Source organism: Trichechus manatus, unplaced genomic scaffold (genome assembly GCF_000243295.1).
Source record: "Trichechus manatus latirostris isolate Lorelei unplaced genomic scaffold, TriManLat1.0 scaffold00110, whole genome shotgun sequence".
NCBI classification, from domain to species: domain Eukaryota; kingdom Metazoa; phylum Chordata; class Mammalia; order Sirenia; family Trichechidae; genus Trichechus; species Trichechus manatus.
This window is the reverse complement of record NW_004444046.1, coordinates 5888099-5906536: the sequence shown is the minus strand read 5'-3', so window position 1 is coordinate 5906536 and position 18438 is coordinate 5888099. Positions and strand designations below refer to the sequence as shown.

Here is an 18438-nt window from a genome sequence, read left to right as displayed (position 1 = left end):
GGAAAAGCTGCATTTCTCTTTAAGAGTCACCATGCATGACAGCGTGTTAAAGCTCTGAAAAGTCCTGTGGACAACAGAGCATTTGGGGAAATTCCGTTGAGAGGTAGAGTAATATTTAGGTTACTAAATAACTTGGTGTCATCCTGAGTCAGAATCTACTCGACAGCAACTAACTACAAATAACTTGGGCCCTAAGACTGCCAAGGTTCAAATCCCAGCTTCCGTATTAGATGCACAACCCTGAGTAAGTTATTTAACTTTTCTATGCCTCGGTTTTCTCAACTGTGAAACTAGAAATAACAATAGTACTTACCTCATGGTGATGCCATGAGGATTAGATGAGTTAATTCATAGAAAGCCTAAAACAGCACCAACACATAATACCAAACCAAAACCAAACCTATTGCCATCGAGTCGATTCCAACTCATAGCAACCCTATAGGACCGAAAGAACTGCACAAATGCTTTCCAAGGAGCGCCTGGTGGATTTGAACTGTTGACCTTTTGGTTAGCAGCCGTAGCTCTTAACCACTATGCCACCAGGCTTTCCAACACATAATAAGCACTGAATAATTAGTTACTGTTGGGAGTCCTGGGATAGTGCAAATGGTTAAGTGCTCGACTGTTAGCCAAAAACTTAGTGGTTCAAACTCACCCAGAGGTGCCTTGGAAGACAGGCCTGGTGATCTGCTTCTGAAAGGTCATAGCCTTGAAAAACCTATGAAGTAGTTCTACTCTGCACACATGAGGTCGCCATGAGTCAGAACTGACTCAATGACAACTAACAATTATTGGAGTAGGAACTTTTTGGCTTAATTCAGAGGAATACTTTCCAAAAGTTTAAACTCCTTTTATTTGTTAAAATTGATGTATAATATTACTTTTTAGTAACAGGTTAAGCTTTTATTCCCACCACCCATCTGTCAGTTTGTTGTACTGTGGTGACTTTCATGTTGCTGTGATGTAGGAAGTTATGCCAGTGGTATTTCAAATACCAGCAAGATCATCCATGGTAGACAGGTTTCAGCGGAGCTTCTAGACTAAGACAAACTAGGAAGAAAGGACTAGTGATCTAATTCCAAAAACTAATCAATGAAAACCCTATGGATCACAACAGAAGATTGTCTGATACAGTGCTGGAAGATGAGCTCCCTAGGTTGGAAGGGACTCAAAGTACACAGTGGCCGGAACAATGAACTGGAAGATACCAATAACCGTGAAGATGGCTCAGGACTGGGCAACATTTCATTCTGTTATACATAAGGTTACTATGAGTCAGAGCCAGCTCGACAGCAGCTAACAACAATAACAAGCTTTTATTCATGTGTTGAGAAAAAATATTTGTTGTAATACAATTAGGAATTCAGTTATATCTAATACTGTCTAAATAGCCAGTCAGCAGGTCAGTGTAGAGACAAAGTATACCAGCTTTGCAGCTGAGGAGACTAAGATTTAATCCTAGCTGTGTGGTCTTGGGCAAATTATTTAACCTCTCTGAACCTCAGTTTCCTTCTATGCACAGTGGGGATAATAATATTTACTTTGCAGGAATGTTGTGAGAAGTAAATTAAATCATATATATAAAAGGCTTGACACAATGTCTGACATAAAAGGGAATTGATATTGTTGGGGTGAATGTTGTTATTTTGAAATTGATAGTTTCTTGGTGTTGATCATTTTGGTTTTTGTTTTAATGGTTCTTTGTATTGAGAGCGTTTTCCTGTGAAAGTCCCTGGGTGGCACAAACAGTTAGCATTCGACTGCTAACCTAAAGGTTGGCGTTTCAAATCCACCCAGCGGCACCACGGAAGAAAGGCCTGGCGATTGTTTCTGTAAAGATTACAGCCAAGAAAACCCTACAGAGCAGTTCTATCCTGAAATACATGGAGTTGCCATGAGTCAGAATCAACTCAACAGCAACGGGTTTGGTTTTGATTTGCCTTCCTTAATTCTCAAATGCACCCTGTCTATTTGCTGTGGAACATGAATTTTTCCATCCCCTTTTGAAGGCTGTTTTCTGAGAGCACAGCTCTCCTTTCCTCGTGTCTCACTGGGCTGGCCGCCTGCTGTTAACTTAGCCAGAGCCCCAGCCTTGCCAGCATAGGAGGCCCATTCTCCATCCTTCTGGATGCACACCAGCTGCTATTTGTGGAGTCTCCTCTTCCCAGCCAAGCCTCAGCAGACCTTCCCCTGGAGAAATTCTGCCTTTCAATGGCTTCTCTTATGTATATTTTTTTCCTGTCATTTCTAACACTGTATAATTTATGACCTGGTCGTTGCCACCAAGTGGCTGCATAAAGTCTCATCTCCTAATTAAAAACAAACAAACACTGTCCAACTGACTCCAACTCATGGCGATCCCATGTGTGTCAGACTAGAACTGTGCTCCATAGGGTTTTCAGTAGCTGGGGTTTTTTTTAAGTACATCACCAGGCCTTTCTTCCGGGGCACCCCTGGATGAACTCAAGCCTCCAACCTTTTTGTTAAGCAGCTAAGCACCTTAACCGTTTGCACCACCAAGGGACTCCCATCTCCTAATACTACCGTAAAAAGGTAGAGTTATCGCATGATGTCTGAACAGTACGCTTTGGGCCATCAGGGACACAACACCTTAGAAGTGGCCCTTCCACTGAGAAGGCAGAAACAAGGCAGTCGAAGGTACAGGAAGAGTGGCTTGCTACTTACTGCCTTTGTGATCTTGGGCCAGATACGACTTCTTTGTCCCTTAGATCGCTCGTTTATAAAATGGGGTAGTAACAGTTTTAAGAATTAGATGAGTTGATACATATAAATCACAGAACACTGCCTGGCACCAAGTAAGTACCTGGGTAAGTTCAAGAAGAGAGTTGCATGTGAAGGGAAAAATCTTAGTTTACCGTTTTCTGCCTTGTTGCTGCCCTGCGTCATCTCTTTCCAGGGCAAGGGCTTGCTGCTGAAAGCAGCTTGAGCAAGCTCATTTGTCAGAAGCAGAAACAGGGAAATCAGTGTGGCTTTTCACCAGTGTTGGAATCCCACCCACCGGACCAGTCTCAAGGCTGTAAGCAGGAAGAAAGTACCTAGAGCAAGAATACTTGCCCCATTTCAGGGCCTGGAGTGTAAATTCATTGGCACTGCTGAGAAATGGCCTTTACCTCGATCATTGACTGTAGGCATCTTAATATGTCCCTGTGAGGCCCGCTGGTGGGGGCAGAGCAGCCCTTTACTCCTGGATGTCGTTAGCATCAACACGGAGACTGCACCCTCTCTAGCTAGGCCTTCACTCCATTATTTCAATAACTGAACACAAGTAACGAAATCACTGAGAGCCACGCCGGCAAACTGATGCTCATTGTCCAGGATGGGGCATGCCCAGTGGCCTCTGACAATGGTCTGGGGGGGCATGCATGTATAAATCACACTTGTGCTTCAGGAGGCATGCGATTTGCATGGATATGTATAGAACCTTGCTTCCCAGTGGATCGTAGAAGGGCTTCTTGCTACTACAGGCTTCCCTGAGTGTTATGGATTGAACGTGTCCCCCAAAGATGTGTTTTGTAAATCCTAATCCCTATACCTGTGGTTGGAGCCCTCGTGGCACACTGGTTAAGAGCTCAGGCTGCTAAGCAAAAAGTCAGCAATTTGAATCCACCACCTGCTCCTTGGAAACCCTATGCGGCAGTTCTACTCTGTCCTGTAGGTCTCTGTGAGTCAGAAAGGACTTGTCAGCAATGGGTTTTTTTGTTGTTGTTGTTGTTATGCCTGTGGTTGTAATCCCATTTGGCATTGGGTTTTCTTTGTTACCTTAAGAGGCCATGTCAGTGTAGGGTGTGTTTTAAGCCAATTACCTTTGAGATATAAAAAAAGCAGATTAGGACAGAGGAGCAGGCAGAGATGGGAGAAGACAGATGCCAGACCACATGAAAATCACCACATAGCCAAGGAAGAAGGACCTTTCCCAGAGCTGACAGAGAAAGAAAGCCTTCCTCTACAGTCCATGCGTTTGAATTTGGACTTCTAGCCTCCTGAACTGTGAAAAAATAACTTTATTAAAGCCACCCACTTGTGGTATTTCTGTTATAGCAGCACTAGATAACTAAGACACTGAGCTTTGTCACTTTTTTTTTCCCCTGAAAATGTCTTTATTTCACTTTTATTCTTTTTTTTGGCTTAGTCACTTTTATCCTGAGATTAGGAGGCGTTTCCTGCCAAGGTGAAAGTGTTGGGCTGAAATTCCTATGTTGTTGTTAGTTGTTGAGTTGACCCCTGACTCAGGGTGACCCCACGTTCAACAGAATAAAATGCTACCACGTCCTGCACCATCCCCATAATCAGTTGTAGATCAGACCATTGTGATCCAGAGGGTTTTCATTGGCTGGTTTTTGGAAGTAGATCACCAAGCCTCTTCCTTGCCTGTCTTAATTTGGAAGCTCCACTGACAGAATGGTGGTGGCCGTGCTTGAGGTACATTGGCCAGGAATTGAACCTGGGTCTCCCACGTGGAAGGCAAGAATTCTACCACGGAACCACCCCTGTCCCCTGAAATTCCTATACTGCAGCTTTAAAATGGTACAGAAATTTGAAGTGCTTTTGCCCAGACCCATTCCTACACATGCAAGGAATGAGAAAGTTGAGCTAGTATTTTCTACTTAAAACGTTTCATACTGGAAAAAGAACCAGACTAAGGCAGTTTTCTGATTCTCAGTGTATCTAGAGCATGTTAGGTAGATGATAAACCTGTAACCTGTTGCCATCAGGTCGATTCCGACCCATAACAACCCTAGAGGAAAGAGTTGAACTGCCCCATAGGGTTTCCAAGGAGCAGCTGGTGAATTTGAACTGCCAGCCTTGTGGTTAGCAGCCAAGCTCTTAACCACTGTGCCACCAAGGCTCCAATCGTAGGTAGATGATAGGAATTTTTTTTTCCAGTGGCATCATGTAATGGACGTTACTCAGACCTGTCTACCATTGCCTAGGGTCTTCATGAAAGCTTTTATTACATGAAGCCTGTATTTCCTGTGTTTTACGATCTTTTTTCTTAGTTTTTCCTAACCACAGAAGACAGGAAAATAGTTTCACAGAAAGTATCATTTCGTTATTTCATACGACATTTAAACTGAATCGTTTTCCTTTCCCTCTTGTTTTCTTCAGTGGACAGTTCTATAAAATCATAGAGGCTGGGGAATGTAAGGGACCTCAGAAGTCATCTAAGCCAACTCTTCTCTCAGAGCAAGAATCTCTGACAATATTCCTCAAATAGGGTCACTTCGTCTGTTTTAACGTATAATCTCTCCATATTTGTGGTCCTTGGATGGTGCAAACGGTTTGTGCTCGACTATTAACCCAAAGGTGGGTGGTTCAGACCCACTCAGCGGTGCTGTGGAAGAAAGACCTGGCAGTCTGCTTCTGTAAAGATTACAGCAAGAAAACCCTGTGGAGCAGCTCTACTCTTTAACATATGGGGTCTCCATGAATCGGAATGGACTCAATGACAACAGATTTGTTGGTTTTCTCCATATATGTCCAGGGACATGAGGCCGAACATTTTGTATTTGAGTGACTCCTAATGTTAGAAAGTTCGTCCTGTTGTTGATTCAAGTCCTTGTGGTAGTCTGCTGTAATACAGGTCACGCCAAGTAAAACTAAACCACTTCTCACATCAGCACCAGGGATGTTTGAAGGCAGCGGTGATGTCCTTCCCCAAACCCCTGTTTCTAGCCTCAATGTCACCAGTTCCTGAAACCTTTTCGTATACAACATAATTTAGCATCTTCAGTACTGTCCCGAATGAGGTAGAGTAGCTCTTTCTGTAGACATTATATTAATAAACTGATTTGTTGTTGTTGTAAATATGGAGATGACACAATTATTTTCCAGTTCAGTGTTTTCATGTGTACATTTCAGTGACACCAATTACATCAATTATGTTGTGCAACCATCACCAATATCTGTGCCAAATTTTCCATCAGCGGAAACAGAAACTCAGTGCTTCTTAAACCATGCTTTTTTCTACTCTCCTTTCCCCCTGCCTTCTGCCCTTGGTGACCACTATTTAAACTTTGATCTCTATACCTATGCCTATTCTAGGTAATTCATTTTGGTGAGATCATACAGCATTTGCCCTTTTCTGATTGACTTATTTCACTCAACAGAATGTTTTCAAGGCTTAACCACATTGTAGCATGTTTTTAACGGACTTGTTCTCATAGGACTCGGTCTGAGGGTCTCATGTTAAAGCTTCAGAATGATGGCAGAAAAAGTGTGGGAATTACACTTGACTTTTACTCCAACCTGCAGAGTCATGGGTGCTTGGAATGCCCAGCAGGCCACTCTTGCTCCTCTATATGATACCCAGGAAAATCCGGATAGCTATTCTCCCTGGGGAAACTGAGGCTTAGTGAGAATAAGGGGCTTGTGAGTAACATGTAGACTAGCATCTGTAGATGAGGTGGGACCAGAATTCTTCAGTAAGCCGCCTTGTGTCTCAATCCATTTAGAACCTTCATTCCTCTTTCTACGTGCACAAAGACCAGCCTGGCACATTGTACTCAGTGCTTAACCACGAGGCTGCCCGCTGATCAAAAGTTGACCTGTGAGCTCAGAAGAAGGGCTTCATTTAGGCAGTTGGTTTTTCAGGAGAGCCCTGAAGGAGTAGGTTGGATGGTTTGTCTTCAGTAGTGTGAAGTGGGTGTACAAAGGAAGGAATAAGGTATTTGTAGCCTGTATAGCTTTCTCAGTGTCCTACGAGTACTGTTCCTGTGAAGAGAAGCTAGGTAACAGACTAAAGATAGAAAAAGGAAAAAATGATGTACGATGACACCTTTCACTGGTATAGGTAGACTCCTCGGCCAGCTTTTTTCAGATTCATAGAGGCAGCGTGGCTAGAGCCAGATTCTGAATATAGATCATGACTTTACATTTACCAGGTGGGCGAACGTGGGCAAGATATTGGCCTGTGTGCAGCTGGGTTTCCTCACCTGTCAAATGAGGGTGATGACAATTAAATGAGTTGTAGTGAGAATTAAATTAGTTAAAATGAGTGAAGAGCTTAGAACAAGACCTGGCATCATAATAAGCACTCTGTAAGTGTTTGCTCTTATTATTAATGATTGTTATTCTATTTTGTTATTATTAATACTTTTCTGTGTTGTGATTTCAGAGGTGCCAACCAACTTCCTCATCACTCGCCTTTCTTTCCTTCCTGTAAAAAAAAGTCTGGAATCCCAGTTTTAGTTACAAGAAATCATACCTTGGCATGCAGCATTTGGTTTGCAATGGTCTTTCCAAACTGAAACGTTAACAAATGTTAAAAAGGACAAAGGAATACCCAGAAGCTTGACTACCACTTGTCACAAGGACAACTGCTGCAAATCTTACTCAGAACAGTCCCATTTAAAGTGAGACAGCACGTGTGATGTGCACTGGATTCAAAAGACCACACTGGGTTCTTTCATTCTGCGTGTCTTTGAACAGAGAGCCCCTGTGTCAAGTGGTGGTTTGAGGTACTTCCCAAGGAGCCCCTGACTTGATCCTGTACCCGTTGTGTTCCTGTTCTCTGGAGGCTGACTCAGTTCTTCCGTAGTCCCAGTGGTGTCTCCTCTCACCACTTACAGGTGGTCACCCAGGATGCAAAGCAAGAGGAACTGTCTAAGGGCACACCACAACTGTGTTTCTTTTCACTTCCCATTCGGAATTGTTAGTAGATTTTTGTTTTGCAATGCAATACTTCCCTGCTTAGACTCGTAGAATGAAGAACTCACGAGATCACCTAGTCTCCCTCCTTGCTGAAGGTTTGGGTTAAGATGACTTATTCAAGGTCATGTAACATTCTTGCATTCATTTAACAGATATTTATTGGGCACCCACTGGGTGGTTTACAGAGTTCACATCAGTGGCAAAGCAGGACTAGAATCCAGTTTTACTATTTCTGATCCAGTGTTCCTTCCCCCATGCCCTGTTGTCGCTTATGCTTCCCTACCTCCACCTACACGGTCATGTGTCATGTTGCAGCTACTGGGCATTAATTCTCAGTTCATATAATGGGAAACATGATCTAAGTATAAGATAGACCCAGGACATCTTACACATAATGGTACCTACCAGATCTACCAGAACGTCAAAAAAATCCAGACTCAAATTTAACGTGAACATTTGGAGGGTAGAAAAAAAGCAGCAAAGTGTATGATCTGAAATTTCTTAAGGATGTTGATGAAAGTGTTGATGGTGATAGGATAGATGTGGTATCTTTCATCAGTTCGTCCACACATACTCTATTACACTGTACTTCTCGCTAGATCTACAATTGATAGAATACTCCACAAGGTTCTAGGAGCTGGGAGGTGGTGGGGCATAGAGTGGAAAGAACACGGAGACTGACCATCCTGGGTTCCCAGCTCAACCACTTTACAGCTGTGTGACATGGAACAATTTACCTAACTTCTCTGAGCTTCAATTTGCTTATCTATAAAATGGGAATAATTAACTAAACTCTGTAGTCACATTATGGGATTGAATGAGCCAAAGAGTGTAAATCTCCCAGTGCAGCAAGTACCTGAAACAGAGAGAGTGCTCGATATTATTTGTATTCTTTCCTGGCTTTGCTCGAACTTATCATGTGACCATTGACAAAGCAATGAGCCTTCCTGGCAGTATGTAAAAGATGGAAATAATAAATGACATTTACCCCACTTATCTCACAGGACTTTTATGAGGATCTAATTAGAAGATGACAAAGTACTTTTTAAGGTAAAAATACCATACAGGTTACAATCCTGTCACTTTTACCAAAACATTCCATATGCTTAGAATGTTGGGTGAGCTGTCCTTAGCTGTATTTGCTCTGGTGCATGGTAGGGTTTTTTTACATTAGAAACTCGGTTGGACTAAGTGTCCCTTTAGGTCTCAGCCAATTTTCTGTGTGTTACTGTAGCTGTACAGGGCTGGATCAGGTGCTAGAGGTAGGCCATGGGTCTGGGCCTGAGAGTCCCAGTGGCTAAGTAAAGGGGCCAACATGAATGGTTCCAGATTCACGTAAATCCATATGATAAGATTAAACCAGTTACTCAGGTGAGCCTTTGAAAGATAATCCAGACCTGTGTACTTATCTAGCAGAAGTTGAGTAGTGCTGTGAATAATGCTGAAGCAATATTCTTACCACAAACACAGTGATTAGCTTTATTCGGCAATTCTTACAATGTCGCAGAACACAATTTTATGGCATAACAGGAAAGCCTGGCTCATAAAGCTGTTTCTGTAGGAGCCAGAGCCCCCTGGTGCAGGTGCACAGCTCTGCTTAGTCTAAGGGGTCTATGAAGAACATTTAAAGAGCCAAAGGAAAATGGACTCTAGAGCCATTCAGAATGCGAATTATTTCCTACAGCTAGGTCTTTAATAAGAGTCACGTATTTAAGAGTGAGGCCATATTCTCTGGCAAGAATTTAAAGAGCAGAAATCCTGAATGTATAGGCAACTTGGGAAAATGCATCATCTTTATTTTTTTCAGATTAACATCTCCTCTTTAAAATTGACCAGTTCACGTGCTTGAACATACAGTCACACAGCCTTCCCCAGGATGTAGCCTAAGGGAACACCCTGGGAAGGATCAAAACTTTCCTAAACAAACAACTAAAATGTCCATCAGCGGATGAATGGATAGACAAAGCGTGGTATATCCATACAGTGGAATACTACTGAGCCATAAAGAGAAATGAAGTTCTGATACACGCTACAACATAGATGAACCTTGAAAACATGTGCTGAGTGAAATGAGTCAGTCACAAAAGGACAAATATTGTCTGCTCCCACTTACGTGAAATAGGCAAATGTATAGAAGCTAAAGCTTATTAGTGATTACCAGGGGTGGGAGGGAGGGGCAAGAGAGGAGTCATTGCCTAGGGGGCACCGATGTTCTGTTAATGGTGGTGGAATAATTTCGTAACAGATAGTGGTAATGGTTGCATGTGATGAATGTAATCAATGTCACTGAATTATACATATAAAAATTGTTGAGTTGGCAAATGTTTTATTATATATATTTTGACCAAATTAAAAAAAAAAAACAAACTTTTATCAAAAAAGTCATGTTTTGCAAACATCAACAAAAGACAAAGGGAGGGACAAAAGCCCCAGTAATGCTCTCCTTAGAGGAAGGCAATGATGGCATTAGCCTGGAAAATTTTCAGAGTAGGTATTGTCCATCATCCTCCAACCAGGAAAAAAAATTTAGAAATTTATAAAGGTCCACTGACTGACTAATCTTAAGTGATAAAACTTGTTGGCAATGCCTCCAAGAAGATCTGGATGAAAATGTGCATGTAGGCAATTCAATATAGCGGGAGCATCTGCCAGGAGTTTCAGAGTAGTTAGTGTAAGCCATTCTTTGTTGACAGCGGGACCGCTATCATCTTTATGCATAATATGAATAAAATTTACAAATACTGTTTGGTTATCCCCTTTCCCACTCCTTCCAGCTTAGACTCTTACTCCCTTATTTTATTTCCTGCCTTTCTTCAAGATGGTGAATAGATACTATGCCAGTGCCAATTTTAGATGACTCTTGGTTTAGAGGAATATTGTCAGGCCGTCTGTGCTCAGCACAAAAGAATGTTCCACAGGCCCATATGGGCTGTCTGAGGAGGGCGTAGAAGGACAAAGGGGTGGCCTGAGGCTCTACAAGGCTCTCTTCCCTTCTCTTCCTTCCCAATCTGTGGTAGTCAATGCAGCGGATCTCGATGGTGCCAGGTGCTATGTGGGATACGGTGGGCAATGAAAACTGCAGTGGAACGTAGACCCTGCCCACAAATCGCTTTCAACCTAGAGTGTAGAGTAGATAAGACATACTTACTTAAATACCTATGATATAAAGTACCAGTTGCCATCAAGGTGATTTTGACTCATGGTGACCCCATGTGTGTTAGAGTAGAACTGTGCTCCATAGGGTTATCAGTGGCTGATTTTTCAGAAGTAGGTTGCCAGGCCTTTCTTTTGAGGCACTTCTGGGTAGACTTGAACTTTGACCCTTCAGTTAGCATCCGAGCCCTTAACCATTTGTACCACCCAGGGACTCCCTAATATAAGGTACAGTGTGATATAAGCTATGAGTATTGATAGGAGGGAAACTGCCCCCAAAGCAATTTAAGAGGATACTGTATTATCTTCTTTTGCCCCAAGATTCTTACTCAGTTTAGTTCAACAAGCTCTTAAGTGCACCTGCCAAGTGCCACACCTTGTGTGAGGGGCAGGGCATACAGCCTGAATCAAACACAGGCCTTGCTCTCAGCAAGCTGCTTCTACAGCAAGAGTCATCAGCTTTGTAAAGGTGTCTCCTTGAGGCCAGAGCCTGTGTCTTTCTTTGACAGGTTTTGCTGTGTCCCCTCAAACAGCCCATGCACAGGAGGAAAGCGAACAAACATTTTTCCAGGAAAGGCATTAGCATTGAGGCACAGCAGCTGGAAATTGGCAGGGTGCCCTCAGAAGGTTGGGGAAGTGATTTATTTTCTCAGCCTCGCTACAGGGACCAATGCCTCCATGCCTTAGCGGCAGCTGATCCAAGTGAAATCGTTAATTATTTGTCACTTTTGAGCGCCTTTCTCAGAAAATACAGAATACTTGGGAAGCCCAGGTCCTCTTGAGTTGCAATCAATACTGCATGCACCTCACATGGGGGACCTGAGTGGCATGTAATTATAAAACAGTATTGATTCCAGGCAAAGGAGGTGGAAATGTACAAATCCTTCACATAAAAATCAGCTAAATCTTCAGACGGCTTGATTATTTTTTTCCTCAAGAAAGAGACTAATGGTTAGAGTGAAAAACTGGAGATGTTAGCTAAATTAGGGCTATTTCCTGCAAGGAGTCAGATCTGCACACATAAATTATTTTATTCTCTGTGCTGGCATGGATTCACTTGGGTTGAGTCTTGGAAATATCTCTGTTTGAGTCTGTAGTCCAGACTTTTCAGCTGGTTCCTATGCTGATGTTTTCTACTCACGTCTTCCTATATTATTTTTCTGCAAAACAAATAATCACATGTCTGGAACTTGACTCATCCCTGTACCCCAACATACCTCTCTTTCCCTTCCCCAGACCTGCTTTTCCTTCTTCTCTATTGCACCATCTACCATGCCTCTTGACCAAGTAATTCAAACACCCTCCCTTCCCCACCGCACACACACACACACAGCCAGCAGTCACCAGCCTATTTGCCTATTTCTAATTTCTACTTCTAAGTTGCTATCCACTCCAGCCCTGTTAAGAAAACTGGAAGTCTGAATAGTGTTTAGTCTTTCTTCCTTTTGGTTGCATTTCCATCCTCAGCAGAGATTATGAACGTGGGCTCTCAGGCTGCCCTTGCTTAACTCATCAATGCCCTATTATTCCAAGTGTGTATCAGTAGAATGGCCTCTCACTGCTTTTTAGCTTTTAGTCTTGCCTTCTCCCATGGCTTTTGAAAATGCAAGTCTGCTCATGTCATTGGGCTGCATAAAGTCCTTCAGTGGCTCCCCATTGCCTGCAATCTATGATGGACAAATAATTTTTTATCTGGAAATGATAGACTTTGAATTTCAAAAGATGCAGCTTCTTCCGAGGCCGTTGGAAGACAGCAAATCAGAAGATTGCAGCAGTAGCTGCATCAGGAAGGCTTCCTGATGGGCTTCTTTGACATTTGAATATCTGTCGTTGGGTTAGCCGGGCTCTGAAAAAGAACTGTTGTCCTAGAAAGCTGTATCCCTGTTTGTGTAGAGCTAGCTGGTCAGTGTTATACAGTCATAATCCATTCTATTCCAGTATCTTCTGTTTCCTTAGCCTATAGTGAAATGTTGTTGAGAATGTTACAAGGGAATGGACCCCTGAAGTGTCCCCTCTGAACCTCCTATTTAAGGAAGAAGAAACCCCAATGCCAGTGCAGGGCTCTGACATAAAGGACCTACAGCCTTTCTCAGAAGGGGTGCCAGTGGCATGTTGTGTGGGAAAGCACGTTGTAATGTGTGGCTTTCCTGCACACTGCAGCATGATAGCATCCCTGGCTTCTCATGCTAAATGTCCATCATGTCCCCCATCATTGGGACAACCAGTAAAAGCTCCCCCGTGTACCCACACAGTTCCAAATGCTCCAGGGAAGGAAGTGCTGTCCCTGCTTGAGAACCATTTCCCTCTGTAACTGCTTAGCCTAGCTCTAACTTCTGCTCCTAGGATGCTCTCCTTTCCTGAGAGTATAATGAAGAACTGGAAAATTTATGATCTTTCTGTCACTCCTGTGCCTCTTTGTTTTCTGTAATGATTGAGTTCAGATTCTGTAGTCACATCCTGGCTTTGAAATCAGGCTCCACCACTTGCTGGGCATGTGACCTTGAACAATTTCTTGATCACTCTGCACTTCAGTTTTCTTATATAAAATTGGGATAATACAGTCATGTGCCACAAAACATTCGTTTGGGCAACATCCGATCACATAGATGTCCATGGTCCCATAAGCTCATAATTGAGTTCAGAAATCCCAATCAGAGAGTAAGACATAGCAGATGTAACTGGACGTAGTGAATGCAACAGCTTCTCACACATAACACCTGTATCTCATGTCTCTTGTATACAGAACAGTTATGCTACCAGGCATATAATTATACAGTACATATATAACCTATAATACATATGTCTTGATAGTCATAATAAACACCTATGTTACTGACTTGCGTATGTATCGTACTGTACTTTCTATCATTACTTTAACATGAACTTTCCCTACTTACAAATAAAAAATTTACTGTATAACAGTGTATGCTTCGACCCCTAGGCAGTAGCATCCGATCTCATGTATCACACATCTCTTGAATGTTGTAGCACTATCTCTGTTTAATTTTCTTTTGAAAATATTACCTTGGAGTACATCGTGGCTCCCAGATGCAGCTAAACCAGTGCTAGTGATAGCAGCAGTATCCATATAGCTTTTGCTAAGTATGTAATATCATGGCTTAGGTCAGGTGCACTTTAGTCCTCAAAGTGACATCTTTGCTTTTGGTTGAAAATACCATGGCTTGGGTCATGCGCAGCATATATGATATGGTGTTTGCACAATGTCTAAATCACATAACATCCTGTTTCACAGAACATATCGTGGATGTTAAGCGACGCAAGACTGTAATAATATCTACCTCAGAAGACTGTTGTGATGATTAAATAAGATAAAGCATGTAAGGTGCTTACCAAACTGTCCAGGGCCTGGCAATTGTTCAGTAAATATGAGGTGATGATGATGATGATGATGATTCCTGAGTATAAGGGTGTTACTCGAGTGGGAAGTTGAAATTGACACTTCAAAATGAATATTCCAGAAAATACAGAGAGGCAGCAGTGTGAGAAAGGGTAGTTGACTGGATGGAAGTCAGTAAATTCTATTGTACCCTCAGCCATTAATTGTCTGTATGGCCTTGAATATGTCACTTCACTTCTCTGATTTTTGCTTTCTCTACCTATGAAATGTTTGCCTTACATGATATGGAAAGAAATATGCTTTAAACCCCATATGATGTCATAAACAGTTTGATCATGTTTAATAAGTAACCTATTAGACATTAGTGTTTCCTACCCTCCTTTAAAAACTCCCATTAGCTAATTGGGAGAATGTGCTTTACAGAAACTTCTAGGTCAGTACATAAACCTGGGGAGTCTATGTACATGGTAAGCAGCAGAGTATTCTCTATCACCCTGTCCCTGCCAATGGGTCTCCCAGTAGATGGGAGAGGAAGAGACTTAGAGCATTTCAGCATCTCTCCTTCAGAGTTCATGTCCTAGTTCTGCCGCTCTCCCTGCTGGTTCCCGGCACTCCACCTCCAGTGCCTACTTCCCTTATGGTTGTCCGCTTGTTCCCCACAGCAACAAAGGCGAGAGAAGGAGCTGCGGAAGCAGCAGGAGAGGGAGCAGCGCAGGCACTACGAGGAGCAGATGCGCCGGGAGGAGGAGCGGAGGCGGGCAGAGCACGAGCAGGTACAGCGGGACTGGGCATCGCCAGTGGTACAGAGTGGACTCCTGTGCCTGATGTCGCTGGGGTGTGCGTCACTTCCTCTTAGGGCTGCCCGATTTAAGTGGGTTTTTACTCTTCCTCAAGCAACTATTCTCACCTATTCAAGCAGTCAAATGCACAGCCTTGGCAGTGCCCACTCATTCAACCTCACTTCCTTCCCAGGCCAAAGTCCCCTGACAGACCTTCATCTGGTTCTCCTGACCCTGCGTATCTGCTCTGAAGGCAGCACAGAAGCGTGAAAACTAGCCAAGTCCTACTCTTTCACTGCTTCAGAAGAGTTTTCTACTCATGCCATCTCTGGTGTTCATGACTTGAGTCATTGATGTAGCCCCGTCTCTCCCTCCCTGGTTAGAGTCACATTCTAACAGCACAGAGGAAGTCTGCAGGAGGGTTCAGTTACAAAGACAGCACATGATGGCATTCAGCAATTGTTTTATTCCTGCTGGCTGCACAGGAACCTCTGAACTTAACAGCATTGTTAATTCCAGGTAGTCCATAAAGAGGGGACGGTGTAATGAAAAGCTTTAAAATGTGGCTGGCTTTATGAAAATCAAGTCGCATCAATAAAACTCTGAGCCATCTAGTCAGCTGCTGTGGGTGGAGGGCTTGTGCTTTTGACTATGTTGAAATGCTTTTGCTTTGGTGTGGCATACTCTTCCTGTTTTGTGAGGAGGTGTCTGGGTATTTTTTTCCCTCCTTCTTCTACACCTTACTTGGCAGCTCTTGTCACCTTGGAATTACCGTTCTCTTTCTCTCTCTGTTCCTCTGAACTCTCTGCTACCCACCTCTCCAGGAATACATCAGGCGACAGTTAGAGGAGGAGCAAAGGCAGTTAGAGATCTTGCAGCAACAGCTACTGCATGAACAAGCTCTACTTCTGGTAATGGGACAGCCAAACGCCAGCTCGCCTGCTCTGTGTTCTTACTGTGTGTGTGTGTGTCTGTGTCCTCCTTCCAAAAGAGGGTATCCTCCAAGCCTCACATACCTCCAAAATCCCATAGAAACAGAATACATTTCCTGACCTAATTTACCAAATCTTAATGCATCTAATATACTCATTATGCATTCTTTATTAGCTATCTATTTCTGAAACTTCAACATGAAACTAGCCTTATTATAAGTTGAGACTGTTTTCAAGACTCACTGTGTTTATTACAGAGGAATTTGTAAGGCCATTTACAACATGCTGGAATACAATCATGGCAAAATGCCCCTCTTCCATAAAAACCACTCAGCTTTACAGTCGTACTTCATTTGCAGACTGTTAGTTTTACCCTTACGATGGGAACATTTTGTGTCCCCTGCCTATGCAGCTTCTGCTTGAAGTACTTTTTATGATTATTGCACTGCTCTCCAAATGGACTTCTTCGTGTATCTTTTTTTTCTTTTAACTGAAATTTTATTCAGTGGCATTCTGATTTTTTTTTTTTTTTTTAGGTCTATATATAAGCTTGTTAATGGCTTTTTTTGGCCCAAGCTTCATAAAACAAAAGATGACTTAGGCAGTATCTTTAACCATTTATTTAGCTTTGTAATTGTACATGTTTCAATGGTTTAATTACTAAATAGGAACCTGATGACTCCTTAGAGGGCTTGTGTACTGACCATCCAGATGCCCTCGTTATGCCCACTTTTTCCGTTGCAATTCATCAGGGACAGGTCACTTTGCAAGTGGCGGTATTCTGTGGGGCTGTCCATTAAAGCAACAGTGTTTTCATTAAATGCCCACATTCTTGTGTCGATGCTAACCTGAGGCTGTAGCTTATATCCATGACACACCCTGACATCGTCCTGTAGTTCTGTTAGTATTAAGGTCCTTTGTTATTTATCATCACTCTTGCCTCCATTGCGTGCTTAACTGGTCCTGGCCAGTGGTTTCTGTATGGTGATTTGGCCTTTCCTTCCCTGATCTGCTCAGGAATATAAGCGCAAACAATTGGAAGAACAGAGACAAGCAGAAAGACTGCAGAGACAGCTAAAGCAAGAAAGGGACTACTTGGTTTCCCTTCAGCATCAGCGGCAGGAACAGAGGCCCGTGGAGAAGAAGCCACTGTACCATTACAAAGAAGGGATGAGTCCTAGTGAGAAGCCAGCGTGGGCCAAGGAGGTAAGTAAGAAAGTGTCGCCAAGCCACGGTGGCCAGGCATTTGGGTATAAAGAGTTCATCTAGTACAAGTGGACAGGTAAACCAGTACTGCAAAGTTAGCACTTTACTTCGGAAGAAGCATAACTATTTTTCTGTAGAAATAGCTATTTTTGTAGTTCTTGGTATCCAGTAGATTTTTGTAATCAACAACAGGAACAAGAATAATCATTTTCTTTATAGGAGTCCAGCGGAGTTTGTGGTATGATGATTTTTAGAGACTCTATGGAAAAATGTGATTTAGGACTCTGGAATTGTAGGTGGGGTCATTTTCTGCCATACATGGGCCCTGTTACTCATTGTTAGCATTATCGCTAATGCTGCCCTGGTCTTCTGTGGTGCTAAGTAACACGCAGGCGACCTCACACTGGTGGTTGTAGTATTCACTTCTAGGATCAGAGGTCGTTTGTATTTCTTTTGCAGATACTTCCAAAGTAATGGTCCTTCATTCACTCAACTACCAAACTAAAGAAGGATTTTCAGGAACTCAGCTCTATAATTAGCTATTTTAAACATCTAATTAAAAATTGTTTAGATGGGGTGGAGCCGGGGAGGTGAGTGATAGTCAAAGGTAAAGCAAACAAGCGAAGTAATAACTCTAGCCAAGACCAGGCACCCTTCCAGGAAGACATTGTGTCAGTTCATGCAGGTAACACCCTGGTTTTCAATTCTGTCATCCCTTGTGGGGCCTTTATTTATGGCGATTTCCTTTATTTTCCTCTCAGCTCACCTAGTCACTTAAAAAGATGGGGTTTTTATTTTTTGGTTTTGGTTTTTGCTTTAGGTAGTTATAATCTAACATCTTCAGATATTTATAGCTCGCGCTTTTTTCAAGTTGTCTAGGCTACAACATTACCAGAACCAGATTTGTATCACCAGATACTATTTTGATTAAAAAACAAATTTCAGTCTCTCTTATTTTTCTGTTCATAGTTACATTATATAGGAAATGCTTGAAATGGTGTTATCCTAATATTAATGATGGTTGTTTATGGGTGGTAAAATTTGTAGGGTTTTTTTTTTTTAATTGTACTTTTATATTGTTTTAATCATTTATAATGGTGATGTACTTTTTTAAAAAAGTAAAGTAATTTTTCTTTCAAAACTCAAAAAAAAGTCAATCTATAGAGAAGCACTTTTGATTCTGGGTGGAGAATATTTATGATCACTGTCCCCTGTAGTCTATAAATATGATGCATAGTTAACTAGCTTGTAATTGCTGCCTCTTTCTCTCAGGTCAATAATTCAATTTTATGATCCTACTCCCAGGTACAGCAACAACCCCTTGATAATCCACCTGTTC

At 42.4% G+C, this 18438-nt stretch overlaps 1 protein-coding gene across 12 annotated transcripts in view; it reads left to right on the top strand.

Annotated features, from left to right (window-relative positions):
* Positions 1 to 18438, top strand: part of TNIK (TRAF2 and NCK interacting kinase) — a 469288-nt gene that overhangs the window by 370213 nt on the left and 80637 nt on the right. For 9 of the 12 annotated variants that reach the window (XM_023737917.1, XM_023737914.1, XM_023737915.1 and 6 more), the window contains 3 exons: positions 14845 to 14955; positions 15786 to 15872; positions 16911 to 17099. In XM_023737917.1, the coding sequence (XP_023593685.1) occupies positions 14845 to 14955; positions 15786 to 15872; positions 16911 to 17099 (387 nt within the window). The remainder of the gene's footprint in view (positions 1 to 14844; positions 14956 to 15785; positions 15873 to 16910; positions 17100 to 18438) is intronic. The other 3 variants (XM_023737916.1, XM_004383467.2, XM_004383468.2) reach the window with 1 other exon arrangement.